Source organism: Carassius gibelio, chromosome B11, assembly GCF_023724105.1.
Source record: "Carassius gibelio isolate Cgi1373 ecotype wild population from Czech Republic chromosome B11, carGib1.2-hapl.c, whole genome shotgun sequence".
Classification (NCBI taxonomy): domain Eukaryota; kingdom Metazoa; phylum Chordata; class Actinopteri; order Cypriniformes; family Cyprinidae; genus Carassius; species Carassius gibelio.
The window spans coordinates 13,824,750-13,839,322 of NC_068406.1; the positions used below are offsets into that span (position 1 = coordinate 13,824,750).

A 14,573-nucleotide genomic window follows, 5' to 3' on the forward strand; every position below is an offset into this window, starting at 1 on the left:
ATTATACTTATTAGGTCCTACATATCCCAAATAGCAAGAACAATTCTAAAATGCACAACAGGCAATCTATAGGGTCTCAGGAGGTTTTAAAGCACCTTTGTCTGGAACTGCAGCACAAGGGGTCACTTATATAAAACTTCTCCAGGTTATATTTTTTGTTATTTACTGTATATCTAAATTAAATTAAAAATCCTTTCCATAAATAAGTGTATGGGAGTAGAGACACTTTTTGGGCCCTAATCTAAGTGTTATGTTGAACTCATACATGACAATGCTTTCAAACATAGCTGGTACAGCACCATGTCTTTTGCATTTCCCTGAGCGCAGACGACCTGGTCCAAGTTTTCAGCTGCTCGGATGGAGGCATTACCTGGATAGAGCATAGCCGGGGTGCAACATTCAGTGGCAAGACACACAGCATACAGCTGAGGCGAAAGCCGTCTGATTTCTAGGAGATATGGCCTCCCTGCCAGCTCAGCCATGGCCATTTCATAGAGAGCCAGAAAGAGAAAATGAGAAGGTGAGAAGGTAAAAGAAAGAGGTGTACAGTGAGATGACAAAAGGAGGAGTTTCATAGCCCTGAACAGGCCGAGACCCATCTATTCTGTAAGTTTTTAACAGACAGAAAAAAACCGTCAACAGAATTGCATCATCCTCCAGGACAACAACATTTTTCGGCCTCGTCAGGTCCCATCCTTAGCGCAGGCAGAAAACTTAATCTCTTCACCTTCTCAAAGATGTTGGCCACGTCTCAGCTCTGCCACCTTTCATCAAGAGAACGTCTAACAACCAAAAGCTGTTTCGATGTCACAGAACATCACCTCAGCACACAGTTTATCGCCACACGCTTTGAGGAGTGATTTGAGCTGCCGTGCCACCTGTAGCAGGTAGTGATAGTCCCTCCCCTCTGCTCTCCTGGCTGTCACTTCAGTGACCAGGAGATCTGGTTTCTTGACAGTTGTTTCCAACGGGTCCTTCAGGCTTTTCGTAAAGGCTGCTGCTTTCCAGAAACGCAGGGCCTCCTGGTATCTGTCGTAGCTTTCTTGTGGTGCTACATTACTTAGTGAATCAAGATAACAATTATTTAAAAAATAATATGAGTAAAGTAGACGATGACAGCATACAGGCAGTATCACTCCAAAGGTTAAAACACACAAAAGCAGCCCTTGAGATACTAGGCTTGACCAAACAAAGTGTTTGCTTGTACAAGTTCTCCATCAAGGCATCTGTGTTTGTTTGAACTGTGATCACAATTTAGTTTTGTGGCAGTTAATACAGTGCTGAGGTGATGGATATGTTGGCACAGGTGGAGGGACAAGCTTATGAATTTAGAGAGCCTTCTCAAGACAATTACATATATGTATCTCTAGACAAGAGTGATAAACAGAATCATACTCTACTCTTATTGTAAACAAAGCATTAAATATTACTAAAAACATTCTAGGTCATTAATACATTTCTTTAAATAAAATATTATGACACACACACACACACACACACACATATATATATATATATATATATATATATATATATATATATATATATATATATATATATATATATATATATATATATTCACGGGGAAGCAATGTTAACCGTTCCTTATCCAGGGAGAGACACTCATAAAGCTGAATTAGTGACTGAGCTCTCATTTGACGAATTTTAGGACGTTTTTGTCTTACAGGAGACAGAAATTAAAATATCATCATCTAAAGCTCAAAAACGACTGTGATTGGTGCAACGTAGCCAGCGTTAAGTAAAGTAACAGACAACACATGATAACGATATAAGTGATGTAATTACAAGACCAGACACTAGATGGCAGTGTGGGGTTAAACACTGTCTGCCGTCGATGCGCGAGGCAAAATATAAAGTACAAAAGAAAGATTTTTGGTAAGATTGGTGGTAGACCAGAATGTTGGAGGAAGATAAGTTGTATGCTGTGCCGCATGTAAAGGGGAACAAACATGTTTCGCTTGGTTGATTGTCTTGTAAATGTTTTCCAACCCTGCTCCAACACAAAACCAAGTTTCCAAATCAGCCTGAAATACTTGATTAGCTGGTTCAGGTGCGTTCAAGTAGCGATGCATGTTAACGTTGCAAAATTTATTTTTACATACTATACCCTCCTGGGTCCCAGTCATTTTGTCCTCTGTAGAGGACATTATATTTAAGCGAATATCTCTGAGACCGTACTTGTCACTGTTTTTAGTCTGGATGTCCTTTAAAGAGCACATTCAGGGGTTTTAGGCCAATGTTACACAAGGAAACTTTGGTTAATGTTGTTGTCAATGGGCAACCAGGTGAGACACAGGGCAACTCGATCAATCTAAAGTATCCAAATGTGTCACCCATTCTCATTGGGAAAGGACTCGAGCAACATTGCTCAACAAAATTGCCCAGAAAGTTTCCCCATGTGTCATCAGCTTTAGAGATATATTCCAAATATTTGGAAGTTTCACCATGGCCCCTCCTTCTTCTTGGTGTTTAAAAATGGCTGACATTAATTTTTGTTTAAATTTAACACCCTTAAGTAAATATGATCATATGTTGTCATTGTCATGTAAACCAGACTAAATTTCAAGTTGTTTGTAGTTTATGATTATCTCAGTACTGTTGCCAAAAGAACAGATTAATATGCAAACTAGAGACTAATAAAAACATTGATTATAATAGCAAAACCCATTCTTGTCTATGTTTACACACATACTGTGTAAAGCGAAGTAGTACATCAAACCATTCCCTAATATCTTTCACACCATGATTGACAGTCTATGAAACTAAATCCTGAGTCACGCTCTGATACACAACATCGTCACCTGTGTTCTGGTAAAACAATGAAATCCAACCCACCCGTGTAACCAGTTCTCATCACCTATTCTGTTGAGGGAAAGTGAAAAAGAACAGTTTTCCATTATGTTTCATTTTGCCTATAGTCTTACAAAAAAGGTGCATGGTCACATCACATAAATATGGCAAATTAGGAAGAAGATTTTTTTTTTTATCTACTGTTTTAAACTCCTTTCTGCTCAGTTTCTTTTCTCTATATTTAGCATTTACACACAGTATATTTATCACATACGTCACCTTGAATAGAGAAATCCATTTAGGATTAGAATGTAAGATGTTGATGCATACAGTCGACTATGTTGTTCTATCATAAAACAATAAAGTAAGTTGTCATGGCCATTTTAAAGACGACAACCAACAACACTGTCAAAAATTAATGAGCATCTGACACTATAACGATTTGTAAACGAGTGCTGACTTTGTCACACAAATCTAGCAAGTAAGTAAAAGAGCAGTCCTCAGATGGAGTGAATACACAGGGTGGGTCTTCATGGAATGCATCAAGATGAACAGGTCTTTCCAGCGCTCTGTCAGCCTCTTTATTAGAGCACATCCTCCATACTTCTTCACATTCGTTCTAGCTGTGCAGCGAGGACACTCAGGTGTGCATACATGGCGACCAATACAGGACAAATGGGCTACCTTCCCCGCGGAGGGGCAATATTCTGCACCATACCCGACATCCTCTACCTTCCAGAGCTTGTGAGTTGATTTGAATTAATTGATTACTTTATTGATGTTATGTTTTCATTAAAGTCACTGAAACATTATGAAACCAAAAAAAAAAAATGTTTTATGTAATTTATTTATTCTAAGTTCAAATACAAACATACAGTATTTGTTCAAAATGTGCGTATTTAATCTGTAAAATAGTAAAAAAAAAAATGCAATTAAGACTCAAAATGTTGAAATCTGGTCATCCAAAGATTATATTGTAATTCCAGCCTACTTAAAGTGATTTGGTTTATTACATAAGTAAATACATACCTTACTGTGTGTGTGTGTGTGTGAGTGTGTGTGTGTGTGTGTAAATACATATAGAAGCACACACATTTTCAGAAGTTTTCAACAGGAAAATATCAAATAATGTCATTTTTAAAAATCTATTTTATACTTTAATGTCATTGTTTTCTCTTATATCTAATGTTTTGAGATATTCCAGGAAGAGTTTTATTTGTAAAGATGTTTATAGTGGAACAAGAGTTCTATAGTAATGTATTAATCATTTGTGTATACATTTTTCCTGTACAACTATCTGCAAGCTCTGTAACTCTAGGAATAAAGAGGAATTCTGTAAGTGAAACTTACTTTCCTTCACTTTGCTCATCTCTCAGGTCTGTGGCGGTCTCGTACTGAGCCTGGTAGCATCTACGTTACTCTTACCTTACAACCCCCAGGCATACGTCATCTCTGTGACAATTTTCTGTTTCATCATGACATTCCTCTGGTTGCTGGTCTTTGCCTGTGGGTCTCATAATAACAGAAGCTCTTGGGCAAGTGCGGTAAGTTTCCTTTTCAATTTCTCTTGTACTTCAACTGCTTTTCTTTCTCTCCCCAAGAAGACACAAAACACCTTTTCTTATATGTCTTAATTTCCTCTCCTCAGGATGTAGCATACCATGCATTTGCAGCACTCCTCTATCTCAGTGCCTCCGTGCTTCTGGCTTTCATAACCCTCTTCTGGGATCAAGCAGCTGGCAGAGATGCACTTATTTACAAGCTGGATGTAGCTGCCGTGGTAAGCCCCTATAGCTAAAAATAAAAAATCATTCAGAGCTTACAAAACACTGTTTAACCTGTTAAACTTAAATAAAATAAGATATCAGTGAAGTCTGTAAACAAAAAGGCATTCAGCTGTACTTTTGATAAACTGGGGATTCTGCATAATCTTGAATATGTAAATTATTAAACATGTCTTTGAGGAAGCCTTAATGTGATTTATGGGCCAAGAAATAAAATAATTGTTTTATTAATAGATAACATGACTACAATAGATAGGCCCAACAAAGGTCATTTCAAAGTAGTGTAAAGTAGTGCATATAAATATTTTACTTGAAGTGTATAGTAACCATTTATGTCTCTTTCATTTCAGGTGTTTTCCTTTTTCACCACTTTACTGTATGTCGTCCACACAGTTTTCTCAGCCATCAGATGGAAATCCTTCTAAAACGCCTGCTTTACTCATCTGACATCACATGTAATTGTTGAATTGCATCTTTAACCAATGTTATGACATTTACTCAAACAAATGACATTTAACATTTAGTGCATCAGTTATCATTTGTGTTAGATTGACATTCTAGTCTTTTTATGTTCTCCTAAATTGTATTTTTTTTAAAACAACCTTTAATAAAGGAAAAATAAACAATCTGTGGAGTATGATTTCTTGCTGTGACACTGGATACATAAATGTCTTTAAGGATTTATTATGAAGCAGCAAATCACCCTTTATGTTTGAATATAAGGATGGTTAGATCTTCTAGAATGATTTACCTGCATAAATGTACCATAAAACTAGATCTTTACATTTTATTAAAAACTACAGAAACTTCTTACCATAGAGGTGTTGTTGCTGGATGCTTTCAGAGTAATCTTTATCATGATGATATTAATTTAATGCATCTGGATTAGTTTTCAGTTTGTTTTCATGTTTGTTGTAGTTTGTTTATTTTGGTGTGTCTTTCTGTGCCTTAAGCTTGTAATGTTGTGTTTCTGTTTTGGGCTTTTAACTGACTTTCTTGCTTTTCTAGATCTGGTTTAACCTGTTCTTAAAATGTCTAGGCTGTAGTATGGGTTAGGGTTGGACACATGTTTTGGACAGGGAACAATTAGGTGCTGTAAGGTGATGTCTAGGAACTGCATTAAATATTTAATTCATGAGTGCTGGACATGTGGGGAATGACTCAGAGCATCCAAATGCATTATGCTATAAGATGCTTACTTCTACATTTATGGATGCCCCTAAAGCCAAACCTAAAAATATAAGAATGCTATTGCATTACGTAATAAAAATGTAAGTGCCATCTGCTTTATGAAAGCACAAGTGTACAAATAAGCTTTTTTCTGCATGTTTTAAATTATAAGCTTATATTGTATACATTTTAAGTGGCTTAAAGTGCTATTTCACACACACACACACACACACACACACAAGAAAAAAATTCACCCTCATACCCTCATGTTGTTCCAACCAAACCCATGTGACTTTCATTCGTCCATGAAGGAAAATGCTGGAATGTTAGTTAGAATGAAAAGAAAGCAAGTAATATGGGAAAAAAGAAAAGAAACATTTATAAAAACATGTTAATAAAAATATGTATAAATACAGTATATGTTTCTTGTTGACCTTGCAACATGTTATTGCATTGTAAACCACATTTTATTATTATTTTAATAATAATATTATTATTTGGGTCCTGGTGAAATTTAAGGTCTTTTGGTTTTTAATTCTATGAAACAGCTATTTTGTGTTTTATTTTTTTGCCTTAATACTACTACTACTTCTACTAAAATAGATAACACCACAGCATACTATTCACAAAGCATTACCCAACAGCCCAACAGACACAAAATCTGCTTTAAACCACTAGAGTGTGCTGTGCATAACTGCCTGTTACAAGAATGTAAGCCTTTCTGAGTGAGACTTTCTCTCTCCTTCCATCTATTTACCTTCTCAGCCACTATCAACAGATCTTCCTATGGTGTTTACAGCATGATGAAGAGCTTCACTTACTAAACTGATGTTCTCTCATCACTTTCAGCTCTTATTCAGTGATGTTAACACCACACTGCACAAGAGCATGGCTGAGAAAGTAGATTATTAGAGAAGTTGTGAGTTTCCCTGTAATCTCACTGATACCTCAGAGGCTGATCCTCAATTAAACATGCCCCCACATGTCTACATCACGATGTGGGAAGATTAGCATAATGCTTCCCAAATGCTCGTGCAAAGAAAGAAGGTGTAACTTTTGTTATCACTGTTGCTGTCCAGGCCATGTTGTGGAGATGCTGTGTTTCATTGTGAAAGCGAAGCTATGCTTTTTGGCCTTCCAAAATGGACACAGCTAGAAATCAGTGGTTCAGTTGTATTTACAACGCTGTTTCAGAACAGTTCAACCCAAATATTCAGATGTTTGCAATGCATTTTACGAAGTACAAGGACTGTTTTCTGGAAGAGCTTACAATGCCGGTGGCTGTTTTTATATAGTGGGGCAATTCCTACTTTACAAGGACAGTCTGCCGCTTCTGACTCACAGGCTGTGCTTATGTTTACATATTTAAAGAATTTGCCACTGATGATTAAAATGCAAATTTTGAGCAGTGTAGAGTAACGTTTGTTGTTTGTCGTTTCTCCAATTACAAATGGAGACATGGATTTTATATTTACGCAGGGAAATACGCAACATAAAAAAGACAGTATAAGTCATTATAATCAGTAATTATGTCCCTATACTGGATGCAACAAAAGCCTCATTTGTAAAGGGTTTAATTGTTTTTGTGTTGTCGTGCCAGTTAAGGGGCATTGAGAAGCAGCAATAATTTTTTAAACCTTAGACCGCAAATAGTCATTGCATTACACCAAATACACCAGTAATGTTCCTTTTTAGTAACGTCATATGACCCCTTTAAGGATGATTCGAGAAATGCACCAAAGCGACTGAGAAAAAACTGTAATGAGCATCAAATGTTATAAGAGAACTCAGTTATGAGTCTTCTTAGTGTATTCAGACAAAGGAAATCAAGAGGTAGAAAACTGTCTCTGACTCACCTCAGTATTAGTATAAGAAGCGCACGTGTTTTCCGGCCTAAAGGGGCCCTTTCTACAAAAATCATTACTGTTTTATTATAAAAACACAATAATCTACAGTGGCAATGCAGGCCTTTTTAATTATATCTTTTGGAAGAAGACTTTCCCCTTAGGAGATATAAACAAAATGCCGGGTTAGGATTTTTTTATATACTAATATATATATATATATATATATATATATATATATATATATATATATATATATATATATATATATATATATATATATATATATATATATATATATATATATATATATATATATATATATATATATATATATATATAAAAGTGCAAAGAAATACAAAGATACAAAGGCTCTGAAACCAAAACACTGTACACTTGAATGCTCACAATTGCGGTATTATTTGATAGGAATATCTAATAAATAGTTTTCTATTTTAATAAATTCAAAAATGTGATTTAATCCTGTGATGGCAAAGTCTTCAGTGCCACATGATCCTTAAGAAATCATTCTAATATTCTGCTTTGCTGCTCAAGAAACATTTCTTATTATTCTTATTAATATTTTTCTGGAGTTCAAAATAAAAACGGTTAAATAGATTAAATTCTTTGTATTTTCTCTGAATAAAAGGCTTACTGACTTACTGAAAGGCTAATACTAATTTATTTTAACAATAATGTATAGTTTTTACCTGTTAAGATTCTCTGATTGGTAAACAAATGAAAATGTTTCTTGCACAGCACATTGGCTTATTAGAATGATTTCTGAAGGATCATGTTTCACTGAAGATGGGATTTATAGCTTTGATCACATAAATTACATTTTAAAATATATTCAACTAGAAAGCAATTACTTTGAATAGTAATTCACAATATTACTCTTTTTGCTGTATTTTGGATCAAATAAATGCAGGCTTGGTGAGCAGAAGAGAATTCTCTTAGTAATACATAGTTAAGGCAAACTAATATAAGGTGTAATCATAGAGGGATCATTGGTCATAACACAACATTTCCAACAGAAATTTAGATTGTCTTATGTTCATTAAATTATGCAAATACTCTACTTACGAAATGTTTCTATGAATCAACTCGACTGTGGTTGTCTTCCTACAAATCCTCTCAGTCACAGAAACTCTTGCTGTTCCTAAGAGTCCATCTGAGATGATTAATATTCCACAAGCCAAATGTACAGCTGCAGTTTCTGTCATTTTCGACCGCCTGTGAAGTTCCGAAATCTTCTACTATCATCTTGTGTGAAGTAAGAGTGACATAAAAGAGATTTTCATATTTAAGTGACCCATTTTCTAACATTAGACAAGCTTTCAAGAAAAATCGCATTATATTTTCCTGTTATAAGCTATCAACCAATTTTCCCCCCTTTTAAAGATCTAGGCCCATATTCGACAAGAGAGCAGAAAACACATCTCAGAGGCAAAAGACAAAAAGAATGGTCCCATATTTGTCAAAATTTGATCAAAGTTCTATACCAGTTGTCAAAGGCATAAGATTTGACTCATATTTAACAAAATTTCAGAACTACTGCAGTTGTATTTTTCCCTTATCCAAGCGTCACTATGAGTTTCAGGATGGAAGTTCACTTATGTAACAAAAACATCATATAAGGACATTTCAACTGGAACCAAAAACACTCAGATGAGAGAGAAAGAAATGGAGTGTATGTTTGTAACAGCTGTGTGCTTGCCATCCTATGCTGGCGATGACTGCATCAGCCACAAAGTATGAAGGTATTTTTGATTCAAATTAACTGAGCACCTGTGGCAGTGCGATTTGTAGTTGTAGAGAAAAGCCACACATGTGTATCAGTAAATTTGAAGTCACAGAGTGAAATGTTTTAAGAGTTGCAAACCTGTAGCCTTTTTTTCTCTCCCACAAACACAACACAACAGTTACACCTTCTCAAATTCTTCATTGCAGGTGCACAAATCCTATTCTACAAATCACACATTTAGAAACTCGTACGCTCACATTTTTGAAACAATTGCTGCAGTGAATGTGTGGCAAAACGCATTTACACACCCGCATCAAGAAATGTGCAGTCGTGGAGAAATGTTGAACATCCGCAAATCAGTACGTGAATTCATCAAATGAGAGTTGCACACTTGTAGAATATTTTCTCAGAATGTCTTGTATATTTTTCTACCACAAACACAAAGTACATAACTACAGCTGCTTGAATCTGCTGCGATGAATCTCAAACACTGTTTTTTCGCTTTCAAGCGACAAGTTTCGCGCTCTCCCTTTTGCACCGAGATATTTGGTTCAAAAGTGATTTGTGCATCTGTAGAGGTAGTGGGCGGGACTGTTTAGAGATTACAGAATTTCAGCCAATCAGAAGAGTTTACTGAGCCGGTAGATATACGCCCCAAGCAGTTTTACGCCCCTGTTGTTCCTCATGCGTCCAGTAGGGGAAGGCTGCAGACCTATGACCTACTGTAAAATGTATTATTTATATATATTTATAAACTGTTTTTATATACAGAGATTGACTGATATATGATGTTGTGAATTTATATTAAGTTATATTTAGATATTAACCATATTCAGGCCATTAGACATACAGTACTGTGTAATCATATGGATCCTAAATGAAATATTTGCTTTACAATTCACAATTGCTCATTATACAGCAACAGAACATGTTCTACATAGCATTTTATGAAGACCAACAAAATTTAACAATTTTCTAAAGTTCCAAGGGTCATTTAAAAGAAAGACAATATTGTTGTTCACAAAAAAAACAATTTATTAACACCATGACTTGGTTATTTCTTAACAGCATGACTCCTGTAGATGACTCTCCTATGGTTTGCCACTCTTCTTTAATTGTTTATTTATCCTGCTGTCAAAGTGATCCCACTCACTGATAAAAATAAATAAAAAAGCAAAAGTTGCATAGTGGTAGAAAACAATGGTTATTTATAAATAATGGCAGGATGTCATGTTTCAATTTTTTTTTTCCTTTATAGGATCCTTACAGTACCTTGCGTCAATGACAGGTCCTCGAAGGAATTTCTCCTCAGCCTCCAAGATGGACACATCTTTCACAACAGCAAGAGCACAGATGATGGACTACCAGAGAAAGATTTATCACAGCCCAAATAAGCCAAGCATCATTTTGCTTTTTTTTTTTTTTTACAACAAAATCCAAAGTTCCTTTTCTATATTAAGCACAAAACTATTATTTTATAGAAATTATCTAACATTATGGATAAACTATTTGACATTAAAAACAATGTGAATATGACACCATGCAGAGCACAACTAACACACAAGACCATACCTCTGGAAAAGGGACATCCATAATGAATCTGATCTGGTCACTGTGGGTGTGTGTAGGTGTGCCATCCAAAATTGAAGTCATCTGAGTGTAGATAACATCAATTCGCTCCTGATCTTCAATGAACAATATTGATGGAACACTTGGAAAAAGTGTCAAGTCACTTTGATTGTTTTTATTTATTTATTTTTTTTTTTTTTTGTCCATTGATGATAGACTGTGGTTAGTTAAGTTTGAGTCAGACAGAACATCTGACTCAATCAAGTACTTTTGCCTCTCGAAATAAACTGATCCATCTTTTGAATTGATATCGCTATTCTTTCTTATTTAATTGATCAATCTTTTATAAATAATAAATGTTGCATCATTACACAATACAATCAACAACAAGTACTTTAGCAGATTATTTAACATACCTCATCCGTATCGCTTCAAGAAGGTCTGCTGCTATCATACATATAGATATGGTCTGCTGTTCTTATAAATGAGTGGGCTCATATACTAATATACTGCCTCCCCCTACTGGACGCATGAGGAACAACAGGGAGGTAAAACTGCTTGGGGCGTATATCTACCGGCTCAGTAAGCTCTTCTGATTGGCTGAAATTCTGTGATCTCTAAACAGTCCCGCCCACTACCTCTACAGATGCACAAATCACTTTTGAACCAAATATCTCGGTGCAAAAGGGAGAGCGCGAAACTTGTCGCTTGAAAGCGAAAAAACAGTGTTTGAGATTCATCGCAGCAGATTCAAGCAGCTGTAGTTATGTACTTTGTGTTTGTGGTAGAAAAATATACAAGACATTCTGAGAAAATATTCTACAAGTGTGCAACTCTCATTTGATGAATTCACGTACTGATTTGCGGATGTTCAACATTTCTCCACGACTGCACATTTCTTGATGCGGGTGTGTAAATGCGTTTTGCCACACATTCACTGCAGCAATTGTTTCAAAAATGTGAGCGTACGAGTTTCTAAATGTGTGATTTGTAGAATAGGATTTGTGCACCTGCAATGAAGAATTTGAGAAGGTGTAACTGTTGTGTTGTGTTTGTGGGAGAGAAAAAAAGGCTACAGGTTTGCAACTCTTAAAACATTTATCTCTGTGGCTTCAAATTTACTGATACACATGTGTGGCTTTTCTCTACAACTACAAATCGCACTGCCACAGGTGCTCAGTTAATTTGAATCAAAAATACCTTCATACAAAGGAACCATAATTAATCTAACAAACTTCAGAGTTATTTAATGATTCATAAGAGGATGATTCAACCTAACTGCTTTTTCAGCAAATATGAAGAAAGTTCTCATAATGTAAATTTTTAAGGGCACTGACAGCTAAGTTAATCACAGATTAAGGTCTATGGTCTCTAGACACTTTGCAAGTTAGTAATTTCATATGTTCTTATACATGAATCTATATACTGTAGGTTATGGCATAGCAAGGCATCATGAATCAGCATTGGGTACCTTTATTTTTATTTTTAGTTTGAAATGGACCATTGACTGGGTGATGTTTCTGGAAAACAGTCATACATCTCAAATGACTAGATCTATGGATAAATCATGACCTGTCAAACAAAAAAACACCAAAGACGAATGTGCCATATGCTGGCAACAGATATGTGGCATCAATACGAGGGAGATATGATCAAGGAGATATGATACTTGCAAGTTGTCTTCTATTTGTTTGAAGTACGTAATATGAGCTTCGATAAATTCAGCCTTATCGCTGGCACATGCAGTTCATTTGTAATGCTTTTCTTTGTTGATGGGCATAATGCCTGTTTTGGGGTCATTATTAAAATATGTCTCTTGATTGTCAGTCATGAAAAAGAATACCCATGAAAAAGTTTATTTCAAAATTATATTCAATAGTTTGAAATACATTGGCAAGTGCCTAAAACCCTCTTCAGTTCATTCAATTATTTACCATTAATTTATATAGTTTGTTGTCCAGGGTTAAGCTTTAGTTTAAAATTTGCAATAAAGGAAAAAATAAATAGATAAAACAAATATGTTAATATAAATAAACACAATTATAGATTTTTTAATTTTATTAATTTTTGTTACTGATTTTATTAAAGCTACAAACTTGTATTTTTAAAGTTCACAATGTGGTAAATACAAAAGTTCTTCCAAAGTAAGAGGAGAATGCTTAAATTTGCACACAATGATTTGAACAATTAAACTGTGTTAAAATACTTTACATTTCATTTGTATTATTTACAGTGTAAAAGTCATCGCTATTGTATTGTTTAATTTTAATGTGAAAGACTTTATTAACTGAAAACCTAATAAATGCTGTAATAGACTCAATAGTTTGATAAGTGATATGTGTTATTTTTAAGAGAATGTGTCACTGCTTTTGGCTGTTAAAGCTTCAGTTGTAATATAAAAGAAAATTAATAAAATTAATAAAAAAAATTTAATAAAAGTCCAATTGTGATAAAGGGCAGGCCTAGCATTTAAGATACTACCAAAAGCACTTAACAAATTCACAAGCAGAGAACAGATTATGTCAAATACAGTAGATGATGCTATTTTTGTACATTTGTCACATACTGAAATGTAGCCATTGCTCCTTTGATGTTTATAGGAGGTTGCATTTTAGCCAAACACGGTCATGATTTACGTGCTTGCAAGTCCATGTGCTTTTATTTGCCCTTCTCATAGAGCCCAGTTAGACAGATGTCACAATGCAGTACGTCTAAAGCAGCCCAAAGTATTATATCACATTCAGATAAACCCATAGATCTGCTACGCTGCTGCTGTTGTGGCCGAGCAAGTACCGAGGCTTGCTACTGCCAATACATCCACAACATGCTGCTGTGAGCATGTAAGAAATACTGCTGCTGCACATATACTGTAACATGAACAGTGTTGGGCAGTAACCCACTTAGTAAAGCGTTACTGTAATTTGATTACTTTTTAGTAACAGAGAAATTTAAGGTGTAAAATATCTAAAACAAAGAAACTGTTATTCATCTATTGGACAAAGCAACATGAACTAATATAAACGAGTAGCAGGTGCAAGCGAATGCAGACTTTCTTTTTAGGCGTGTTTGCAGCCTAAATAGTGTTTAAATGTGTTTGCAAAACATTTATGTATTCAGCAGACACTTTTAGGGAGGCAGTGGCTCATGTAGGTTGTCTACAAACCTGAAGGTTGGTGGTTCAATCTCCGGCTCCACATGATTAAGTGTCGAGGTGTCCTTGAGCAAGACACCTAACCCCAGCTGCTCCCGACGAGCTGGATGGCACCTTGAGTAGTAGGTGTATGAATGAGTGTGTGAATGGGTGAATGTGAGGCAAATTGAAAAGTGCTTTGGATGGCCATGTGGTCTGTTGAAAGCGCTATATAAATGCAGTCCATTTACCATTTTATCCAAGGTGACTTACAGTGCATTCAGGCTATACATTTTTCTTTTTTACCCGTATGTGTGTCCCCTGGGAATTGAACCCACAACCTTTTGCACTGCAAACACAATGCTCTACCACTGAGCCACAGGAACACCAGCATTTGCAGTGTTGAGCAATTGTGCAATCAGAACAGTAACGTTATAACTTTTAAAAGGAGAAATCAGTAATTTGATTACATTTTCAGAGTAACCCAACACTGAACGTGAATTACCCCCATATAGCAT

The 14,573-nt window shown here is 35.4% G+C and overlaps 3 protein-coding genes across 3 annotated transcripts; 1 reads left to right on the top strand and 2 right to left on the bottom strand.

Moving 5' to 3' along the window:
- Positions 1 to 489: 489 nt before the first annotated feature.
- On the bottom strand, positions 490 to 3,467 carry pgap4 (post-GPI attachment to proteins GalNAc transferase 4). The gene is given in 4 exon segments (XM_052568721.1): positions 490 to 724; positions 726 to 803; positions 805 to 1,212; positions 3,424 to 3,467. Coding segments are annotated over 4 exon segments (765 nt in total).
- LOC127968505 (myelin and lymphocyte protein-like) lies at positions 3,388 to 5,221 on the top strand. Its single transcript, XM_052569765.1, has 4 exons — positions 3,388 to 3,555; positions 4,188 to 4,355; positions 4,460 to 4,591; positions 4,946 to 5,221. Exons 1-4 carry the CDS (start codon positions 3,466 to 3,468, stop codon positions 5,018 to 5,020), a joined length of 465 nt encoding a protein of 154 aa, XP_052425725.1. The 5' UTR covers positions 3,388 to 3,465; the 3' UTR covers positions 5,021 to 5,221.
- A 5,188-nt stretch (positions 5,222 to 10,409) lies between these two features.
- LOC127968545 (PWWP domain-containing DNA repair factor 3A-like) lies at positions 10,410 to 11,417 on the bottom strand. Its single transcript, XM_052569829.1, has 4 exons — positions 11,342 to 11,417; positions 10,929 to 11,067; positions 10,629 to 10,717; positions 10,410 to 10,508 (listed from the first exon to the last, which is right to left on the bottom strand). The coding sequence occupies exons 1-4, from the start codon at positions 11,377 to 11,379 to the stop codon at positions 10,448 to 10,450; spliced, it is 327 nt and encodes a 108-aa protein (XP_052425789.1). The 5' UTR covers positions 11,380 to 11,417; the 3' UTR covers positions 10,410 to 10,447.
- Positions 11,418 to 14,573: the final 3,156 nt, after the last annotated feature.

What these genes read in the sequence shown, in the direction of transcription:
- LOC127968505 (XM_052569765.1), top strand. Translation starts at nt 3,466, where the DNA reads ATGGCGACCAATACAGGACAAATGGGCTACCTTCCCCGCGGAGGGGCA. An exon ending in GAAGCTCTTGGGCAAGTGCG is followed by an intron (nt 4,356 to 4,459) that starts GTAAGTTTCCTT and finishes TCCTCTCCTCAG; the next exon opens with GATGTAGCATACCATGCATT. An exon ending in AGCTGGATGTAGCTGCCGTG is followed by an intron (nt 4,592 to 4,945) that starts GTAAGCCCCTAT and finishes CTTTCATTTCAG; the next exon opens with GTGTTTTCCTTTTTCACCAC.
- LOC127968545 (XM_052569829.1), bottom strand. Translation starts at nt 11,379, where the DNA reads ATGATAGCAGCAGACCTTCTTGAAGCGATACGGATGAG. An exon ending in CTTGAAGCGATACGGATGAG is followed by an intron (nt 11,068 to 11,341) that starts GTATGTTAAATA and finishes ACTTTTTCCAAG; the next exon opens with TGTTCCATCAATATTGTTCA. An exon ending in TGGATGTCCCTTTTCCAGAG is followed by an intron (nt 10,718 to 10,928) that starts GTATGGTCTTGT and finishes TTTCTCTGGTAG; the next exon opens with TCCATCATCTGTGCTCTTGC.